General features: G+C 37.4%; 2 protein-coding genes across 2 annotated transcripts in view; one reads left to right on the top strand and one right to left on the bottom strand.

The window, feature by feature from the left end:
- Window positions 1–21603, top strand: part of si:ch211-106h4.4 (MAM and LDL-receptor class A domain-containing protein 1) — a 61736-nt gene that overhangs the window by 6311 nt on the left and 33822 nt on the right. The window lies entirely within an intron of this gene.
- LOC137089974 (macrophage mannose receptor 1-like) lies at window positions 1150–20310 on the bottom strand. Its single transcript, XM_067453596.1, has 31 exons — window positions 20121–20310; window positions 19583–19966; window positions 19084–19260; window positions 18110–18262; window positions 17902–18009; window positions 17499–17636; window positions 16968–17147; window positions 16707–16864; window positions 16459–16575; window positions 16228–16343; window positions 15079–15227; window positions 14786–14985; window positions 14568–14689; window positions 14176–14248; window positions 13931–14084; window positions 13797–13832; window positions 13397–13563; window positions 13178–13239; window positions 13002–13102; window positions 12691–12833; window positions 12330–12432; window positions 11967–12109; window positions 11821–11844; window positions 11625–11715; window positions 11287–11516; window positions 10781–10946; window positions 4181–4336; window positions 2885–2998; window positions 2548–2736; window positions 1968–2000; window positions 1150–1768 (listed from the first exon to the last, which is right to left on the bottom strand). Exons 1-31 carry the CDS (start codon window positions 20182–20184, stop codon window positions 1554–1556), a joined length of 4266 nt encoding a protein of 1421 aa, XP_067309697.1. The 5' UTR covers window positions 20185–20310; the 3' UTR covers window positions 1150–1553.

Here is a 21603-nt window from a genome sequence, read left to right as displayed (position 1 = left end):
ATTGAATTTATTCCAGTGATGCAAAGCTCAGTGTCACATGATCCTTCAGAAATCATTCTGATATGATGATTTTCTGCTGAAGAAACATTTCTGATTATTATTAGTGTTGAAAGCAGTTGTGTAAAAAAAATTAGGATTCTTTTATGAATAGAAAGTTCAAAAGAACAGTATTTATCTGAAATATAAAGCTTTTGTAGCATTGCACTACCGTTCAAAATTTTTGGGTCAGTAAGAATATTTTTTTATTTGGGAAATAACTTCCCAAAGCAAGGATGCATTAAATTGATCAATTGACAGTAAAGACATTTATAATGTTGAAAAAGCTTTATATTTTAGATAAATGCTGTTCATTTGAACTTTCTATTCATTAAATAATCCTGGAAAAAAAATGTTACACAACATTGTAAATAATTTTTACAAGAGGAGTAAAAATTTCTGAAGGAGACTGGAGTAATGGTGCTGAAAATTCAGCTTTGATCAGAGAAATACATTTCCTTATATTAAAATAGAAAAGAAGTTATTAAAAAAAAAATCTAATTATTTATTAATCATATTTAATTAATGTTTTTGCCATATTTTGGATCAAATAAATGCAACCTTGGTGAGCAAAATAAACTTATTTAAAAAAAAATTGAAATAATACAGCTTCCATGCTTTGGACTGGTAGTGTAGTCGACATGAAACAGAAGTCTTTTCTTACCTATTGTGTGTATATGTGATGAGGAAAGCTCTCGAATAAGAAAAAAATGTAGGATGGGGTTTGATTTGTCCATTGGGAATTGATTGGATTGTAGTGGTTTGCTTTTGCTGCAATCTCGTGTGATTGACAGGTTGTCAATTGTCAACGCATCCCTTCAAATCCTCCCATGTCAGCTGACCTTACATCATCCTGTTTTTGTTTTTTCCCACTGCATCCCAAAAGATGACACTCTTCTTCAATACTAGCAACCAAGTTGCACTGCACAGTTTAAAGTGTAACTGAGGTGGTTCGCTCAAAAACAGAATATATTACAGTGTACATATCAAAGTTGATTTAGTTTTTTATATATATATATATATATATATATATATATATATATATATATATATATATATATATAATATTATGTGTGTGTGTGTGTGTGTGTGTGTGTGTGTGTGTGTGTGTGTGTGTGTGTGTGTGTGTGTGTGTGTGTGCGCATGCTTCATAATGAAAACAGCTCATTAATACAGAACGGTATTTTAGCTGACTTGGAATTACCTCTGCTATTGTACAACTTCCAGTAACCAAAACACTAGTAACTTAAAGTAGATTTACACTTTGAATTAAATATTCTCTCATCAATGACATAAGCTCATTGGAAAAGGATAAACAAAGCCGTTAATTTTGTTTGCACTAATAAATGCTGCTGCCTACCAGCTGCAATAACCAATAAAACTTTGTTCCATATATTTTTTTCTATATCGTCATAAATATCGTTATCGCAAATATTCTTGAAATATCATGATATAATTTTGAGGCTATATCGCCCACCCCTACATACAAGTAGTAAGTTTTAGATTATAAAACAGGTCTATTCAGCGATCTCAATGTGGCTGAGCAATGTTTTGTCATCTTTACTATCTGAATGAGCAGTCTCTGTGTTATTATACATGGGATTCTCAAATGTAGGCAATAACCGTCTATTTGAACTTCTGTAGTAAATGTATCCGAGAACACCCAATATGCAGACCACTGCAATAGTGAAGAACACAGCCAAACCGGTTTTGACCCTGTGAGGTTCAGGACCTGTGTAAACAGAGAAGAAGAAAAAAACGTGTAAAACTGTGATACACATTATATCAAACTACAGTTTTACTATATTACATATGCTGTTAAACATTTGAGAGAAGGTGCTGTGTGATTGTGTGAAAGTGTGGAATGTGATATTTATATATTTGACAGGAAATGCTCAAGAAAAGGCATTAGGAATAAGTCATCATATTACCTGTTTGTGGAGCATTAGTGGTTGGACTTATTACTGCAGGGAAAAAAAGGATAATGATATATATAAAAGTGACCTTTTGTGACTAGCAGGTCATACTGACACTATACAAGGGTCAACATGTAGACATGTGAAACTAATTTTAAAAAATAATTTTATGAAATATTAATCTTCAGGAAGATTAAAGCAGCAATATAATTATGAAACAAGAAATATCCAACCATTGTTTTTAGCTAAATTGATCGCGATTAATCAATTGCATTTTTTTTGTCTTCATATATACATAATTATACACAGTGCACACACATGTCATTTAAACACAAACTTTTATTTTGGATGCAATTAATTGATTGCCCAGCATTAATAAAACTAACAAATGAAACCGTCTCGGTTACGTATGTAACCCTCGTTCCCTGAAGGAGGGAACGGAGACGTACGTCAGAACTGAACCGACGACTGAAAGGGAACCTTGTATTTCTTATATCCTATAAGAACACAGTTAATAAGAATACAGTGAGATACGGCATTTACTCTATCTACTCCTGTTACAAAATATGTGACAGTGACAATTTACCATACATACCTTTGGGGGTTTCGCAGATAAACGGTAAGTATGTGTAATCACAATGTAGTTTTTTCCATTTTTTAGATTTGGTAGAGATTACAGCGCAGTCAGGATTCAAAGAATGGTCTTCATAGTAATCTTCATAATCGTTTTCTAATGCCCAGTTAGTGTAATCTACCACGCTGTTGTCTGACCATAACCAGTGTCCTGTGTAATTAGATAATCCAGGGTGAGTTCATTTGTAAGCAACCCTTTTAGAAAATTGAGTTCATTCACTATTTGTGTGAAGACTCTGGGGCGCTGGAAAGGAGCTGAACAGAAGAGACTCCTGTATGTGAGTAGGTTGGCACATTACCTTTCTGGGTGTGGAAAAGTCCAATCCAAAAATCTTTGTAACTTTCAAAAAGCATGAGGTTGTCCTCTATAAACTTCTGTTCTGCTTCATCTCTAATGCTGACAAGAGAAGCTCCTGATGAGAAAGAAAAATGACGTGCAAACCTTGTTACTCTTTGCACCTGTCATGTAATTGGGTAAACCTCTGGTCCTCTTCGGTCAAAAATGACCAAAACATTTCACGTCATGAAATTGTAATTTTTTTTTGTTCAACAGAATGGGATGACACTTGGTGACTTTTGTTGCATTAGCTATGTGAACACACAAAAAAAATCAACCAGATGATTCGGATATGTTAAATGGTTGTTAAAAAAAATAGTCACACTTTTGTCTCCTTCGCGGTCAAAAATGACCGCCATAGGAAATGAATGGGAAATACGCAAAAACTCAGGGAATCTTTTGGTGATACAAACCACACACACACACACATGAATAGTGTGACTATAACATAGAGCACATTTTTGCAAATCAATATTAAAACAAAATCAATAATTCAGCCACAATGCAGTAAAAAACAACAACAAGATGTTTACACTCTAAAACATCAACAGTTCAAAACAGACACAAACACTCATACACACACACACACACACACACACACACACATGTAAACACACTCAGAGACACACACAAACCACAATAATATACACAAGCAAATTAACTGGTATGGCTGTTATTAATGTGGTAAAATTGAGCCAAAAGTATCAAATAAGAGATTAAAATCAGATCTATTATTCGATATGTGATTTTTGTTAATTTTTTATAGAATTTTGAGGTTATATGTTCAAAATGTTCTCCTCTGTGCTCAGGTTTGAATGTAGTAAAATTAATGCGAAAACTGACATTCAAATCAACATTTACATTTAAAAAAAAAATCTAAACCTTGACAAAAAGTAGTCTTTGAGAATGTCTAAGTATAAATCCAAATCCAAAACTTAATAAACGTAAGTATTTATGTCTAAAAACACTAAAGAATTTATAAGCTACTTTATATAGAGTTATATAGGAACCTAGTGGTCATAACAGGGCATTACATCCGTTTTTCTTTTTTTACTGCCACCAGAGAGCAATAATAATAACCTTCAATTTTTTTTATTTTGAATGCCCTGTCTATTTTAACATGGAATACTGTTTTAATTGAAAAAAAAAAATATTTTCAATGGGGAATAATAGCTTTGGTCATTTTTGACCGGGAAGAGGACAAGTGTGACTCTTAAACGAAGAGGACCAGAGGGTTAAAATCGATCTGTAACCTTACCCCTTCTCATACAGTGTCTAGTTGCCCTGCTCCATGGTTCGGCATCAGTCACAAAGCTATAGCAACTGTCTTTGAAAGGTATCCACCTTAAAGGACTGTCATCCTCTTCCTGAGGGCAATGGCCAGGTTGCTGAGCTGGAGGAGTCAGGGGAATGTCTGGGGAAAATGTCACATGGAAAAGTAAGTTTAAGAGAAAGTGATGGATTACTGTATAGCCATTAAAAGAAGCACTATCTTTTAAGTGTGGAATGATTGGATGAGAATCGTGGATATATGTTGCTGTCACAGCCGGAAGCAGTAAAGGAGAGTCCATGCAGGATCTAATCGCAGTAGTCACGTTTATAATCACAATTCAATCAAAACGACAAACACAGGAAAAATACCACCTGCTATACACTGACAAGAACGGACAAAGAAACAACTGAAAATGAGGACTATATACTAAAAGGGAGAAAACAAGAACAGGTGGAGTTAATTAATTATCAAATGAGTAGCTATGAAAGCAAAGGGAAATTACCTACAAACCATTGCTGTGTCCGAAATCACCCCCTATACCCTTAAACGGGGCATTATTTGAAGGGACAGACATTTGTAGTGGTGTCCCAAACCATAGTGGACGTTATCGAGTGTGCTCATTCATTCCCACAATTCACTGCAATAACGAGTGCACAAATGATGTGCACTCAAAAGCTAGAGAATACCCATAATGCACTGTGAGAGTCACGGGTTGAATGAATCACCACATCTTACACAGCGCATGAGAACTAATGAGCAGGGACAAAGGAACAAGAACTAATGGCGATTTTGGCCAGTTTGTCCATCTGAGATACATTTTTAGCACAAACTAAAACAATACCAAAGAACATGTATAAAGCAAACAAATGTTTCAAACAGACTGAAGTGTTAGAACAAGAAATGTATCTAGAGAAACAATATCTTGATATATTTTTAGGGCTTACATGTTTTAGTCACAATTAAAATGTAACAATGTATAAGAATAAACAAATGTTTGAAAAAAACAAAGTTCTAAAGTATGAGATGCTTTTTAATAAACACCAGTGAATGCAAAAATCTGAATGGCTGTTTGAGAACATTTAAAGCCGCACTTGGCTACTTTTGCTCTCGGGGTCCCCCTACAGTTAGGAAAAAATAATGTCCTCAACTACTGTCGTAAGATCTGTCATCCTACAACAGGGGATGCCATCACGCGTGCATTTGTTGACATGACAACCCTGAGAGCCCTGAACTAGTGATGCGTGGGTCGTCTCATAACCCGCGGACCCCGTATGTCTATTTAATGGTCGCGGGTGCGCGGCAGGTTGTAAAAATATATACAGTGGTGCGGGGCGGGCCAAATAACTTCATAAAAGTGGCGCCGCGGGTCGGTGCAGCACTAACAGTTCCCCTGAACACTGCAGGAGGAGTTCAGAGTTCTTCTGGCGTCGCGTGTGAAACGTCTTCATCCCAGGTAACGTTACAGTCAGTGGCATGTTTCAGCATGTCATATGAATATAATTTCATGGGTTTTATTTTTTTCAAACGCCAAATAATCACGATGCTCACGTTTACAAGCCAGCGTCATTATAGTAGTCTATTGGTTACCGTTTTACAGAATCTATATGATACTTCAGTTCAATGTTTGAGTGGTAGGTAATCACCATAACAAGCATGACAGCATCGGTCGGGCACGCCTCCTTCAGCTCACGCCGACGAGCAAACGCTGGTCACATGCTGATCCTCGTCCTGCCTTTAATCCCATCACTTTTTCGTTTCCTCTTATTGCTTTCCTCCAACAAAACCTTTTCTTTCTTATTTGTCTCTGCTGCTTCGGATATGACTATATTATCCGACGAACAAAGTTGGGCTCGCACGTCCGAATTTAAGGAAGTGTGGGTGTTGGTTGAAGTGACGTATATGCCGTAAAGCAGTCGAATTTTGTTGATGAAAATGAAGCTACACTTTAAGTTGTGTTAAAAATGGACAAACCCAGCGATTGGGTTGTTCCAAGCAAACATTTAACCCAACCGCTGTGTTAAAACACTGCAATGCAGTCGCTGGGTTTGTCCATTTTTAACCCAGCATTTTTTTAGAGGCCATTGTGCATTCTAAAAATATAAATAACTCAGACAATAAAAATTATTAATTGAGTTTTGAAGTGCTCACAATTGCAACACACACACACACACAAAATAGAAAAACTGAATCGTCTAAAGGAAAGAATATTTTAATATTATTTTCTGCTGGATTCCAGCGTCATATGGGACTATAATGAGCAGGCAGATACTGCAGCAAAGAAAGCTCTCGCTATGAGAATTACACACAAATTTCTCGATAAGATCACAAACCTGTGTTAACTACATTAATAATGAGCGTTTATTATGCCAGAAGTGGCATTTTATCTGTACGCATTTTCAGCTATCCGTGTGATTCCATGTGTATGTCTACGGCGAAACAAACCATCATCTCCGCATGTATTTCTATGCTGTAACGAACCATCATCTCCGCATGTGTCTACGCCGTAATGAACCATCATCTCCGCATGTGTCTACGCCGTAATGAACCATCATCTCCACGCGTGTGTCTACGGCCGATGAAGACGCCAGCGTTTTTTCTTTTTTTTCTTCTTTAAAGACAGCGGAAACAAGTTCAAGACATAATTATAAGCTATATAAACTGTCTACTTTTATTTGTGGACTCAGGGAATGGATTATTTTGCATATTCTCGCTCCAAACGCTGTCTTCATTTAAAAAAAAAAAATTTGTTTATTAAACGGCAAATTATTTATTTCAAACGCATTTCTTAATTCAGTTAATATTTCCAACGAACAAAATTTTGAGCCAAAATATCGACGTGGTGTAAAAAAAAAAAAACTTTCCACCATGTAAACTCAAACATTTCGCTCTTCTCTGTAGCTATGCGTCAAAAGTTGATCATTCTTAACAGATGACGGTTTGTTTGCAAAGAAAACGAGACAGTTCTTTATTAAACTCATAAAAGAATTACAGGAAAACTAGATTCTAAACACAGACATGCCACATTAACATGAAGACCTTGAAGCAGATCTGACACACACACACACCTCACATCCGTGCCGCTTAAGTAACTTAAGGGGCATTCCTTGCCATTAATGCTTGGATAACACACACGTCTCCTTCCAATAAATATAATGGCTAGTGCACTGGATGGGATGAGTGCCATCATTTTTAAATGACCTATCGCGAGAGGAAAATAATATGTCTACACCGAAACTGACCATCTTCTCCGCGTGTATGTCTACAACGAAACAAACCATCATCTCCGCGTGTATGTCTACACCGAAACTAACCATCTTCTCCGCATGTATGTCTACACCGAAACAAACCATCATCTCTGCGTGTATGTCTTAGCCAAAACTAACCATCTTCTCCGTGTGTATGTCTACACTGAAACAAACCATCATCTCCGTGTGTATGTCTACACTGCAACAAACCATCATCTCCGTGTGTATGTCTACAACGAAACAAACCATCATCTCAGCGTGTATGTCTACACTGAAACTAACCATCATCTCCGCGTGTATGTCTACACCGAAACAAGCCATCATCTCCGTGTGTATGTCTACACCGAAACTAACCATCATCTCCGTGTGTATGTCTACACTGAAACAAACCATCATCTCTGTGTGTATGTCTACACTGAAACAAACCATCATCTCCGTGTGTATGTCTACACCGAAACAAACCATCATCTCCGTGTGTATGTCTACACTGAAACAAACCATCATCTCCGTGTGTATGTCTACACTGAAACAAACCATCATCTCCGTGTGTATGTCTACACTGAAACAAACCATCATCTCCGCGTGTATGTCTACACCGAAACAAGCCATCATCTCCGTGTGTATGTCTACACCGAAACAAGCCATCATCTCCGCGTGTATGTCTACACTGAAACAAACCATCATCTCCGCGTGTATGTCTACACCGAAACAAGCCATCATCTCCGCGTGTATGTCTACACCGAAACAAGCCATCATCTCCGCGTGTATGTCTACACCGAAACAAACCATCATCTCCGCGTGTATGTCTACACCGAAACAAGCCATCATCTCCGCGTGTATGTCTACACTGAAACAAACCATCAGCTCCGCGTGTATGTCTACACTGAAACAAGCCATCATCTCCGTGTGTATGTCTACACTGAAACAAGCCATCATCTCAGCGTGTATGTCTATACCGAAACAAACCATCATCTCCGTGTGTATGTCTACACTGAAACAAACCATCATCTCCGCGTGTATGTCTACACCGAAACAAGCAATCATCTCCGCGTGTATGTCTACACCGAAACAAACCATCATCTCTGCGTGTATGTCTACACCGAAACAAGCCATCATCTCCGTGTGTATGTCTACACTGAAACAAGCCATCATCTCAGCGTGTATGTCTACACCGAAACAAACCATCATCTCTGCGTGTATGTCTACACCGAAACAAGCCATCATCTCCGTGTGTATGTCTACACTGAAACAAGCCATCATCTCAGCGTGTATGTCTATACCGAAACAAACCATCATCTCCGTGTGTATGTCTACACTGAAACAAACCATCATCTCCGCGTGTATGTCTACACCGAAACAAGCCATCATCTCCGCGTGTATGTCTACACCGAAACAAACCATCATCTCTGCGTGTATGTCTAAGCCAAAACTAACCATCATCTCCGTGTCTATGTCTACACTGAAACAAACCATCATCTCTGTGTGTATGTCTACACCGAAACAAGCCATCATCTCCGCGTGTATGTCTACACCGAAACAAACCATCATCTCCGCGTGTATGTCTACACCGAAACAAGCCATCATCTCCGCGTGTATGTCTACACCGAAACAAACCATCATCTCTGCGTGTATGTCTAAGCCAAAACTAACCATCATCTCCGTGTGTATGTCTACACTGAAACAAACCATCATCTCCGCGTGTATGTCTACACCGAAACAAGCCATTATCTCCGTGTGTATGTCTACACCGAAACAAGCCATTATCTCCGTGTGTATGTCTACACTGAAACAAACCATCATCTCAGCGTGTATGTCTAAGCCAAAACTAACCATCATCTCCGTGTGTATGTCTACACTGAAACAAACCATCATCTCCGCGTGTATGTCTACACCGAAACAAGCCATTATCTCCGTGTGTATGTCTACACCGAAACAAGCCATTATCTCCGTGTGTATGTCTACACCGAAACAAGCCATTATCTCCGCGTGTATGTCTACACCGAAACAAGCCATTATCTCCGTGTGTATGTCTACACTGAAACAAACCATCATCTCAGCGTGTATGTCTATACCGAAACAAACCATCATCTCCGTGTGTATGTCTACACTGAAACAAACCATCATCTCCGTGTGTATGTCTACACCGAAACAAACCATCATTTCCGCATGTATGTCTAAGCCAAAACTAACCATCATCTCCGTGTCTATGTCTACACTGAAACAAACCATCATCTCCGTGTGTATGTCTACACCGAAACAAGCCATCATCTCCGCGTGTATGTCTACACTGAAACAAACCATCATCTCCGCGTGTATGTCTACACTGAAACAAACCATCATCTCCGTGTGTATGTCTACACCGAAACAAACCATCATCTCCGTGTGTATGTCTACACCGAAACAAACCATCATCTCCGTGTGTATGTCTACACTAAAACAAACCATCATCTCCGTGTGTATGTCTACACTGAAACAAACCATCATCTCAGCGTGTATGTCTATACCGAAACAAACCATCATCTCCGTGTGTATGTCTACACTGAAACAAACCATCATCTCCGTGTGTATGTCTACACCGAAACAAACCATCATTTCCGCGTGTATGTCTAAGCCAAAACTAACCATCATCTCCGTGTGTATGTCTACACTGAAACAAACCATCATCTCCGTGTGTATGTCTACACTGAAACAAAGATTTCATGAGATCAGTTCAAGTTCTAGTTCAAGTTTAATTTTTTTTATAGCACATTTCCCACAGCCCCCAGGCTGACCAAAGTGCTTTACAGAAGAGCAAGAATAGCACACATACATAGAAATAAAACCAGAACAGAGTAAAAAAATGAAAAGCACAACTTTTTAAAAGTTAACATATCAGGGTAATCAGTACACTAAAGAAAATAGAAACGTTTTTAACAGGGACTTAAAAATGGACAAGGAAGAGGCCAGCCTGATCTCTAAAGGAATGGTATTCCAGAGTCGTGGCCCTGCTACTGCAAATGTTCAGTTGTCAGGGCACTGATCAGGGAGTCAGCCCATTGACTTATGTCCTGATCAGTGCCCTGACTAGTGAACTAGGGAGCTGATTGAGACGCAGGGTGAGTGTTGTCATTGGGACTGAATACAATCACATCAATCTTGTCCTCATTTAAGAAGAGGAAGTTTTGGGCTAGCCATAATTTAACTTCCTCTAAACATTGGAGAAGAGAGGTGATTGCAGTGGAATTATTTTTCTTGAAGATAGATTTGAGTGTCAGTCTGACTGTTACCACATTTTTCTTTAATTACATCACAAATACACACACACACACACACACACACACACACACACTTTGTATCCCACCTGTTGTTTTCTCACAGACACTGTAGTAGGTTTGATTGCAGAGAGTCGTTCTCCAATCTCCTTCTATTTCCATGTATGCACAAGGGCGGTTGGACCGTGGTTCAGAAGAAGCCCATTTCTCCATATTCATGGGCCAGTTATCCACCCATAAAAAATATCCATTTGACTGTTCATGAATACAAATATATAATGAGTTGGTTTAAGTCATCAATATATCACACATACAGAGGAGTAGGGAATATTGACTTTTCATTTAAAAAAGCATAATCTAGATAAAAAGACGTGCTATTTACATGCATGTTTAATGTTTAAAATAACTTTTCAATACGATAACCTAATAACTATTTACTTTCATTTTATGGCAATGACAGCTTGAACATTCTATAAAACATATTTTTTGTGTTCCACAGAATAAAGAAACCTATGAAGCTGACTTTACTTTTTTATGCTGAATATTCCTTGAAATTGTAACGCTATGATTTTCCCTTTTCACTCCGATGCAGTACCTTCACACTGTTGAGACCAATCCACATGGGCTGCTGTGCTCTGAAGACCTGCAGCTCAAGGTAAGCTTGTGTTGTCAAGTGCCGAATGCTGGCAAGACGAGCCCCTTCTGCCTTACAGCGACTGTTTGCTTCACTCCATGTTAGGTTCTCTTGAATCACTTTGAAAGATGAATTTCCGAGCTTGACAAAGGTTTTAGGAAGTTCAGTTGGCACTGGGGCAATTCCAGGATCTGAACATGTGAAAAAAGAGACAATGCAAGCAGAATATTATGAATTATAAAAGTCTACAGAGGATCAATCAATCTCTCTACAAGTCCACAGCACTTGGCAGAACTCACCAACATCACGACTGCAGATGAAACCGTAAGTAGAATTACAGTCATTTGCCACCCACTTGCCAGATGAACCAATGCCCATAACAACACATGTCTATTTGAAAAAGAAACAGACACAGTGACTGAAGCCTTTGTTACCACACAGGCCATCCCCCATACACACACACACACAAAAACAAATTTTAGGTTATCACAGTACCTGTTCATCTGTTGGCCAATCCCACTGTAAGAGAAATATTTTTTTTTTAATGAAAAAAATAACAATCCATAGTCATACTAAAACATCTTCAGGTTAAAATTTTACTTCATAATGTTCACTCATAAATGACAAAAATATGCTCATACTCTATAGTTATGAGGTTCCCCTTTGGCCCAGTCTGTGAATGCAACACTACTCCCATCTGTCCACTTGAACCTCCCATTTGCCAAATTGCTGAATCCGATCCAGAAGTCTGTGGTTTTATCTCTAATCATTGTTGTTAAAAAGGCTGCAGATGAATTTGATATAATACATTAAACATGCAATATATAATAATGATCAAGTCAATCAAAGGGCACTGCTAAAACAACAACAGACCAAATCAACATTTAGCAGATCAATACTTTAGAATAATGTCACATTTTTAATCTATCCATGCACAGAATATGACAAGATATTTACACGGTCATCATTTTGAGCAGTGCTGAAATCTCTCACAAAGCTTTTACCTTGTTGTTGTCTACTCATAATAGACGACAGATCTCCACCAAGCACTCTGCAGTATTCTCTTGCTTCTTTCCATGTTTTCATGTCTTCCTTCATGTTATAACACTATAATGGTTTGTATAAATGACCGTTATTTATTGGTATATCACTAATTAATGATATATTTCACAAATATTGCACTGGTAAAATCTATTACAGTAATGTTTTTCATAAGTAAAGGCTTTGTTTATTTTGTGAGATATGATTTTGCACTAAAACATTTTAATTTAATTGAGCTGATGCAAAACTACTATATTAAAAAATTTGTACAATCTATTTCTAATATATAGCATTATAATATTTTTAGAATATGATTATAATTACTTTTCCCTCAAAGTTTGTCCACTCAGGAGCACAGCCTCCTTTTGGCTTTTGTGTAGGGGCCACCGTGGCATTAACTGGTGGAGACTCACTTCGCTTACAAAAAAAATTATATTCATCACCACAGTTGATGCTTTCCCAGAGTCCTGTAATATTTACAATTATTTTGTATTAGATAATTTAATTCACTATATCAAATGTAATATTAACAGTGATTTAATCATTCACAAAGAAACATTTCCATCATCAAATATATCAGTGGTCAATAAAACATTCCACATAAAGACTTCATTAGATCAGAAGATATGATGTACCTTGAGAGGAAGTCATCTTCACACATCTTTCCTCACTGTTTTTAAAAGCCGGCTGATTTGCTTCCCAAGCTTGAAATACTACAGGGGACCCATCCATCCACCTTTAAAGAGCAACAATTATTTTTTTATTTGTTCAATTGTAAGTGGGCTAGTCACAGTACATTCTTTAAACTTACTGGTAAGACTCATCCAGATCAACTGTCAAACCAATGATAAAATCACTGTACATATCTTTAGACTGCAACACACAGAAAAAAGCACTTCAGTGAGACACAGTTCTGAGAAACTAAATGCAATATAAAGCATACTCAAAATAACACTAATACAAGTGTTTTGTGATATGCACCCCAAAAATGCTGAAAACTCAGAAAAAAAAATCACTCAGCCCATCATACCTTATGCCAGAGGAACAACCACTCTTCCTCATCATTGATTACCACAAGATCGCCGTGTGATTTCTTACAGAATGCCCGTGCCTCGTGAACAGACATTGCTGAGTACTGAGACACATAATACTGGTCACTTCTGAATTCAATCCAACCATCCTCTGTTTCATTATAGACTAGAAAAAAAGGAATACATGTTTTAAATTAAAGGGTTACTTCAGTGATTTAGCATTGAGCTTTGTATTTTATCTGGGTCATTAATGTAGCAGAAATGTGAAATTATTTTTGAATTTGGTGCTTTCTAGACTGAGAAAAGATGAAGCACGATCATCCGAATATTCTCCAGGGTTTCTACTGATATGCTAATCGCTGAAAAAATATATTTGAGTTCTTGAAAAAGAAGACTTACCTAGATCTGTAATATTTACTTCCTTTGGGGTTTTTCCTAAAGAGAAGGCAGAGCAGTTAGCTGTCAATTAAAAATGGAAAATAGAATTTTCTTTCCAATCTAGTCATGGCAGAACTGGAATTGGCATTGTGTACCTTTTCGAATCTGACAGTGCCAGTCCTTTCTGTCATTACAGTTCACATCATTCCACATTCCATCCCTGTCCCACATTGAAATTCTCATTTCAACACAATTTTCAATGTTGTTCAAATTGTTTGGTTCATCACTGGCCCAGCTTTGATAGGAAGACTAGAAGACAGTAGGGGAAAAAATCCAAATGCCCATTAAATGCTAATTATATCTAGCATTAATTGTCTTTTAACATATTCTTTGAACTCACCGAAGAACCATCACTCCAAACGTAACCCACCGAGGGATCGTACATTCTATAACCAATCCATGCTGGATATCCTCTAGAAGCAAAACCATGCAGTTTCTTTACTTTTTTATTCATACATTTATGTATTCATCTGTTTCAGTCATGTGACCTGTCTACACATTCACCGTATTTATGACCATCAGTGGTTTACACCGTTGACAATGAATATAAAAACACATGAACAAACATACATGTTAAAGGAAACCCGGCCAAATCAAACATTTGTGGACTACTACTCATGACTGAAACTGATGAATATACCTGTTATAGATAATGTGGCACTGTTACACTAGTGGATTTTTTTTTTTAAAGCTGGATATTTAGCATTATGCAAAAGGAATGATAGATGTTACCCTGCTTGTTTCCAAGGAATATCAGTTTCATGATGGATGCTCAGAAGATCACCACCAATCTCTTGGCAGAATTCAAGAGCTTCATCCCAAGTCTTCATTTGACTCGAAGATACACTAAAAAACTGGAAAAAAATAATGTCATGATCATCTGTCTGTGATTTAGTTTAAATAGCAAATATCCCCCAAATTCAACATAAAATCACTAAAATCCGTTTTACCTTGACACAAAAGTCTCTAGACGCAAGTGGCATCCAGTCTTCAGGACAGCCCAGAGGAGGATGGGTTGATGGGGCTGGAGTTGTAACTAGTCCATCAGCTCTCTGCTTGCAGATGTATTTTTCCTTATTTGAGCAGCTGAGCACATCCCAAAGCCCAGCAATAAGTCCAGTCGTCATGGCAACACAGCCTTGTTTTCTTCCTGAAAGATAAAAAAAAGTGATTCTTAAATGTAATAATACTATAATTATGAGCAATCAGAATAATTTAGTTGACGGGCATTTTGGCATAATACCTGGCATCCCAGCATTGAAATGAGTGAATGGGACTTTTTTGGTGTTGGTCCATTCAAAAGTGTGCAGATCCTTCTGATTAGAAAATCCAATCCAGAAGTACTTTTCTGGCCGGGCTCCTACTAGACTAACCAAAAACGCATTTTCTATTCTAATAGGAGAGAGAGACAAACATATTAAGTATTAATGGCTCTTGATATCTGCCTTAAATATATGCAGTTTTATTTTTTTATGAGGTTGACACTAAAATCTGTTCAGTTGTACATTTATAAGTCATTTTATTTCAGGATTTGCTTAAAGGGGCACTTCAGCGCTGGGAAGATGAATCTGTATTTAAACTGGGTCATTAATGTAGTAGAAATGTGAAATTATTTTTGAATTTGGTGCTTTCTAGACTGAGAAAAGACAGAAAATGTACTTTTGTCTCATGGGGATGAAAGACTACAATTCCCAGAATGCTTAGCTGCCCTGTGAGGCCATTCCCAAAGCCACCGCTACTGGATTACAGTGACTGAGTTCAGAAAGTACAATTAAAGACTGAACGTGTGTGTTCAATATAACGATTGAGTTGCCGCATGAGTCTCACAGCAGACTCTGAATAGGAGTCAGATTACATTTAACGTCATAAATGAGCTCTCGTGATGAGAGCTGAGGTAATCGCGACCACATTCGCGGCATACATTCACAACGCGTTTTCAGTTCATGCCTTTGGAAGCTTTACTTTCATAGAAATTAATTTGAGAAGTTAAAACACTTACATTGCTTAGCATCCGTTTAAATTAATGCCTGTAGCTGAGCTGTGCTGTAAGTGTGATCTCCATTCCCCATGCATGAGTTGAAAACATGCGGAAAAGTCTCCCTCTGCTGGCTGTTGTCTTTAGCCTCTGGGCAAACATTCCTCTCGTGACGCAAATATCGTCAATTTGCGTCACAAGAGGAAATTTTCCAGAAATAAAATGCATAAATCTCTCGTCTCAGGGGGATATAAGAGGGGGGAGCACGATCATTTGAATATACTCCAGGGTTTCTACTGATACAAAGCCATGTGCTAATCGCTGAAGTAACCCTTTAAAGGTTTTATTCAGTTTAATACAAATGCAGTGTCACATGTAGAATGGACAGAAAGCATGTAAATGAAGAAGTGATCTAACCCGGAGGAAACATCAACCAGATGAGACTCAGCTTTTTCACACATCTGTTTTGCTTCTTCAAAGGTCTTTGTCTCAGATCCTGCCATGTAGCAGTAGTATCCATACTTACTCCAACCCTGTTTTGAAAAATACGACACTTGTCAACACATACATTTCACCACCTGATGTCCAACAACATAGAAGACAACTCTACAATTTTAGGTTATTTTCTTATTATACAAATATACATACTGGTTTGCATCCTGGGCTTGAGATCACGGTGTCATTATTCGAGGCTTTAGAGCTGGACTTCTTCTTGCAGATGAATCCATACTTCTTCTCACAAATGTCATCGGCCCACTTTCCCTCCTAAAGGAGAAACAGTCATTACGCAAATGCTCAGTTTAGCAACAGATAATGCTATGAGAAAAACTACGCAATAAGAATTTAAGATGACTTTTCAAATAATGTGCAACATGTTTTCAGTATGAAGTTCTAACCTCTCCTCTCATTAACACACAGTCCTCAGCATGAACAGCATTATGACTCGGCTCCCCCACCTCCCATGAGGCAAACGGGACGCTAGACTGGTCACTCCACTCAAACAGCATCTGAGTTTTGCGGTCATTGAAACCAATCCACAGCGCGTCTGTCTTCACTGAGAATAGTGATGCAGATGATGGACTAGCAGCCTCATACAGGGGCGACTTCTGTCTTTCCTACAAATGCATTCCAGTTAAAAGCCAAAGATCAAAACTTACAGTATCCAAGCTGTGTGATGGCAAAGCTTTGTTCTTCTGTGTTGAGGATACTCAGCAGGTCTCCTCCTTCCCGCAGACACGCATCTCGCGCATCCATCCATGTTTTCTTGTTGCGATGAAGCAGATAACAGTTTCCTGAATATGGAATCCAGGGGCTTTGGCAAAATCCAGTGTTTACCACTGTCCACAAAACAAAACAAAGAGAACATATCAGCACTCAATCTCACGACATCCCAAACATTTAAAGTGAAATACAGTATGAGATAAATGCATTTTAAAACATTTCTATTTTCCTGATCAGAGAATTCCTGATCAGATTCAATTGGGACGCAGTAAATGAGAGCCACTCAAACGTTTGTGGGTCTTTATGAATAAATCAATAAAAGAAGGACTCAATCGCAGTACTATCACAGATATATGTTTGTTTCTGCATGCACAGCACCATTCTGACACAGCTCGACTCACTAATATCCACTCCCACAGTTTGAGAACCGCTGCTATGTGGAATAAAAAAGTGGTTAGAAAGCATACCTGGTGGAATAGTAGGAACAGAATGGCCTCTTTGGCAGATGTACCCATATTTGTCAGAACAAGGTTTGTTTGACCATTCAGAACCCAAATCGTTTTTCAGGACACCACAACTGTAGCCTGGTTGTGTGGTTGGGAATCCTTCAACAAAGACAGAAATGACCATTTCAGTCAATTATGCTCATTTAGCTAGTGAAAGCTGGTTTTATTTAGTTTGTTCAGCTATTCAGTACAGGCCAAAAACATCTAGGATATGATAAATGATAACTTGATGATAGAAAGGACTTTTCTCAATTCATGCAACATTAACATTTATTAAAATACATATTTAATTTGTATCTGTTTGTTCATCAATTGAGCTACAGTGATTCAACAAGACTGAATGCTTTGATTGAAAGAGTCTTACCACTGAGCCATTTCAGATAACGTAAAGGTTGTCCATTGCTCCACTGCCATCCACTGGACACATCTAATTTGTTTAGTCCTGTCCATAGTGTGACGTGTGTCTTCTGAACTATTCCCAAACAAAGCGAGAACGAACACTTTAATCACATTTTATTCTTTGGGTAGTGATGACCAGCTCTACTCAGAGTGTGTCTTTGATGGGACTGTACCTGCTATAAATGTGTGTTCATGAGGCTCAGAGACACTCAGCAGCTCTGCACCTTGCTGCTGGCAGCTCTTTCTAGCCTGGTACCATGTCAGGGCCGAGCGATCATTCACTTGGTAATAGACATTTGTCAGAGGATGTTTGGACCAAAATGTACCTGCAAAAACATAATTACTCATCAATATATGCAAGCCAATGTTTAATTGTTAACTGTAAAAAAAAGTAACATTTACTGTTAAAAAACAGTAAAAGAATATACAGTAAAAAAAGACAGTAGCAACAAGCAAATACAGCACTTGTTTACGGTCTATTTTACAGTTCAAACCATATAATTTAAAGGTTTATATTGTAATAATTAGGTGTATACTGTAAAAATTTACATTAAATTGACAGTAAAAACAACACATTTCATTAACTGAAATAATGTTAACTTACCAAAATATTGAAATACTAATATCTCTTATGTACCTTTGATTTACACTGACAACCACCAATATAGTGGAGATGAGAGTCATATGATGAATCAAAGCTTACAGGAGGTCAATACTAATATGGAAGGTGTCATTCACACAAACTAAACACATTCATAGTAACACCAATGAAATTGAAAAAATGCATTAAACAAATTTAACAATAGATGTAACAAAACCCTAATGCACACAATGGATTAGAAGAAGAAAAAAGAAACTGGGAATGTCAATTTACTGTTTTTCACTGTAAATTACACAATGACTTTGGTATAAATTTAACAGTATTTTACTGTAAAATTAAATTAAATGTAAGGTTAGATCTAGTACGGTTATTCACCATTTATATAGTACGGAAACCTTTACCAATTAAATAGCATTAATGCTACTAACATAGCATTTTTACAGTCTTTTACCGTTAAAATCACAATCATTATTTATTAGTAAAAAAAATTGATGATGGACAGGTAACAACTGCAGGCTCAAAAAAATGGAGAGGAAGTAAACCTACTTTCTTGTGTTGGGCAGTATCCCCACAGCTGTTTAACGCTGTAGTCAGCCTCAATGGAACACCATAGACGTTGATCGGGCTCATCATAGTTGGTGCAATCTGCATACCATTTTTTCTCATAAAGAAAAGGAAACTGGCATGGCCGCCCAAATGCATTTCCATCAATGGTGTACAATTCTGTAAAAAATAATATCAGAGTTGATCAGTAGTTTACACTGTGATTTATAGTGCTGGTGAAATGATCAGATTATGCAAAATTATTATTTAATTGAATCAAAGATATTACTTTAATTAAATCATTCAGTTAAATATTAATTAGTATAGGTTGATATAATATAATTGGCTAAATGGAATAGAATTTAAGTTGGAAATCACTTGCATAAGATGCATTGTCCTGCTTATTACGAGGCTGTTGTATTTTACTCCCTGATGAAATAACACACATTTGCATTGAAAGCATTGTCACTTTATGACAATAAAGTTCAATAGAGACACATACCTTCATAGGGCCGAGAGCAAATGCTGTCCTGTGTTCCATGAATTGTCCATTTGCTCTTTTTTCCTGTGTCTTTAGTGATCACTGGCACACCGTTATCATTTACAGCGAGGTACAGAGACTCATTCTTTAGGCCAAGCAATGTACCACCGTGGCATTCCCACTTCTGCAAAACACTGTCATCTTCACATTTCAGCCATTGTAGTTTTTTGCCCACTGATATACTTCCTACTCCAAGGCACTTTTTTGTGTACGTGTTCAAAATGCGATTGTTTGAAGTCCAGCGGAACTGTTGTGTGTTACTGGAGAAGTCACAGGTGGTAAGCCGTTCCAGGGAGCTTAACATGCATTTGTTATTATCCACGTTATATATTAAAAAGTTTCGTTCTGCACAAAAATAGGATGAGATGATGTAGTGTTAAGCTATTCACACTCAATAAAGACAAGCTCTTTAAAAAAAAGTTTTTTTTTCCACATTAAATGTTACTATTATGATTAATATTGTTACATTTTCAGATTGATTAAAGAAAAAAATACATACCTGACTGTGCAAAGCAGTTTGAAAGTTCTAATAAAAGTAAAATAACTACTGTTATTGTTTTCATCTTGACCAAAATCTATTTTATGCCGCTCATGTGTTCAGTCTTCGGCTGAGTTTCTGCAGTGTCAGATTTGCTCATGCAGACCTGCCCTTTAAACGGGTCCGATTGTTCCAATCAGAAGTACATCCTGTCACGTCTCTTTCTTCAGAACTGTCGAAACACTGTCGTCAGAAGTCTTCTCTGGAAAAGGAGAAGGAATCTTCATAATAATCAAAAATGGTCTTAGTTTATTTTGCTTTTTGGTCAGTTTTGGTTTGGGTCAAAGGTGGGAGTAAGTCACACATGTGCAAGTCTCAAGTCTTAACCTTCAAGTCTCCGACAAGTCCAAGTCATTTGTTGTGATAATCAAGTTAAGTCAAGTCATAGCTTGGGTCAAGCAAATCACAAGTCATACAAATGTTCGATGATTTAACTAAATTTATATATTAAAATTAGCTACACCTACAGTAGTTATGGACTATGAGAGTTTTATTTGCAACAAAAAATGCAAAATGCATTTCTACCCAAAAAAGGTGTCCACATACAGAGTTTTAAATACAATACAAGTTCGAAATAAATACATTAAAACTACATAACCTAAAATTGAAATGTAACTGAAATTAGGCAGATATATTGGGTGAGATAAATTCTCTTTGTATTATTTGAATGTTCTCTCTCCTCCTGTACAGCCTGACCAGGTGATGATTACTATTATTACTAATTAAATATAAAAATAGACCAAATGTAGCTAATGTTACTCCTTTAAATTATGTTTTACTCAAATGTTTTACATGTGTGCATTTTTGGCTGCATTTCAGCATTTTTTATTTATATAATTTCAGTCAATGGGAGAGTGTAGCAATAACTTTGTTACATAATTTGTCAAAAATCAGCTCCAATGCAGAACACACAGAAATGGTGGAGTGACTTTAACCCAGCCGTCTAATCACAAACACAACACTGACACACCGCCACATTTTGCATGTACAATTTCAACAGTTTAAAACAAGAAACATAAAAACTAAGCAAAATTATTGAAAATAAGAGCCAGAGCAAACACTTAAAATTGTGTCAACATTTTTATATAGAAACAACCTGTGAACTGAGATACTATAACACTTTCGTGGATATTCCTTTATCAGACAAACACACACACACACAAGGCTACGTTGTCGAAAGTTGAAACGCTCACAGTAACGTTAGGCGTCTTCAGCAAAACTGGTTAATTATTCAACAAGAGAATTATGCAGTTCCCTTTCGTTTAGTCACTCCGAGTAATGTCAGGGACTGACGAATGGGGGTTTCGCTTAGAAGCCAATCATCTTCGAGATCTAGAAAACGGCCAATGGCAGTGCCAATGCCATGGGCATGCGGAATTGGCATTGAGTAACCACCTTATTTTGTGGAGAAAAGGGCAACCAAACGTGGGTTAGTTGTGGTTTA

The sequence above is a fragment of the Pseudorasbora parva genome, chromosome 9 (genome assembly GCF_024679245.1).
Source record: "Pseudorasbora parva isolate DD20220531a chromosome 9, ASM2467924v1, whole genome shotgun sequence".
Lineage (NCBI taxonomy): Eukaryota > Metazoa > Chordata > Actinopteri > Cypriniformes > Gobionidae > Pseudorasbora > Pseudorasbora parva.
Note: the sequence above shows the minus strand (reverse complement) of the source record. Positions and strands in the feature narration are given on the sequence as shown.

What these genes read in the sequence shown, in the direction of transcription:
- LOC137089974 (XM_067453596.1), bottom strand. Translation starts at nt 20,184, where the DNA reads ATGAAAACAATAACAGTAGTTATTTTACTTTTATTAGAACTTTCAAAC. An exon ending in TTGGTCTCAACAGTGTGAAG is followed by an intron (nt 10,947 to 11,286) that starts GTACTGCATCGG and finishes ATTCATGAACAG; the next exon opens with TCAAATGGATATTTTTTATG. An exon ending in TAGACACTGTATGAGAAGGG is followed by an intron (nt 2,999 to 4,180) that starts GTAAGGTTACAG and finishes CTTTCTCATCAG; the next exon opens with GAGCTTCTCTTGTCAGCATT.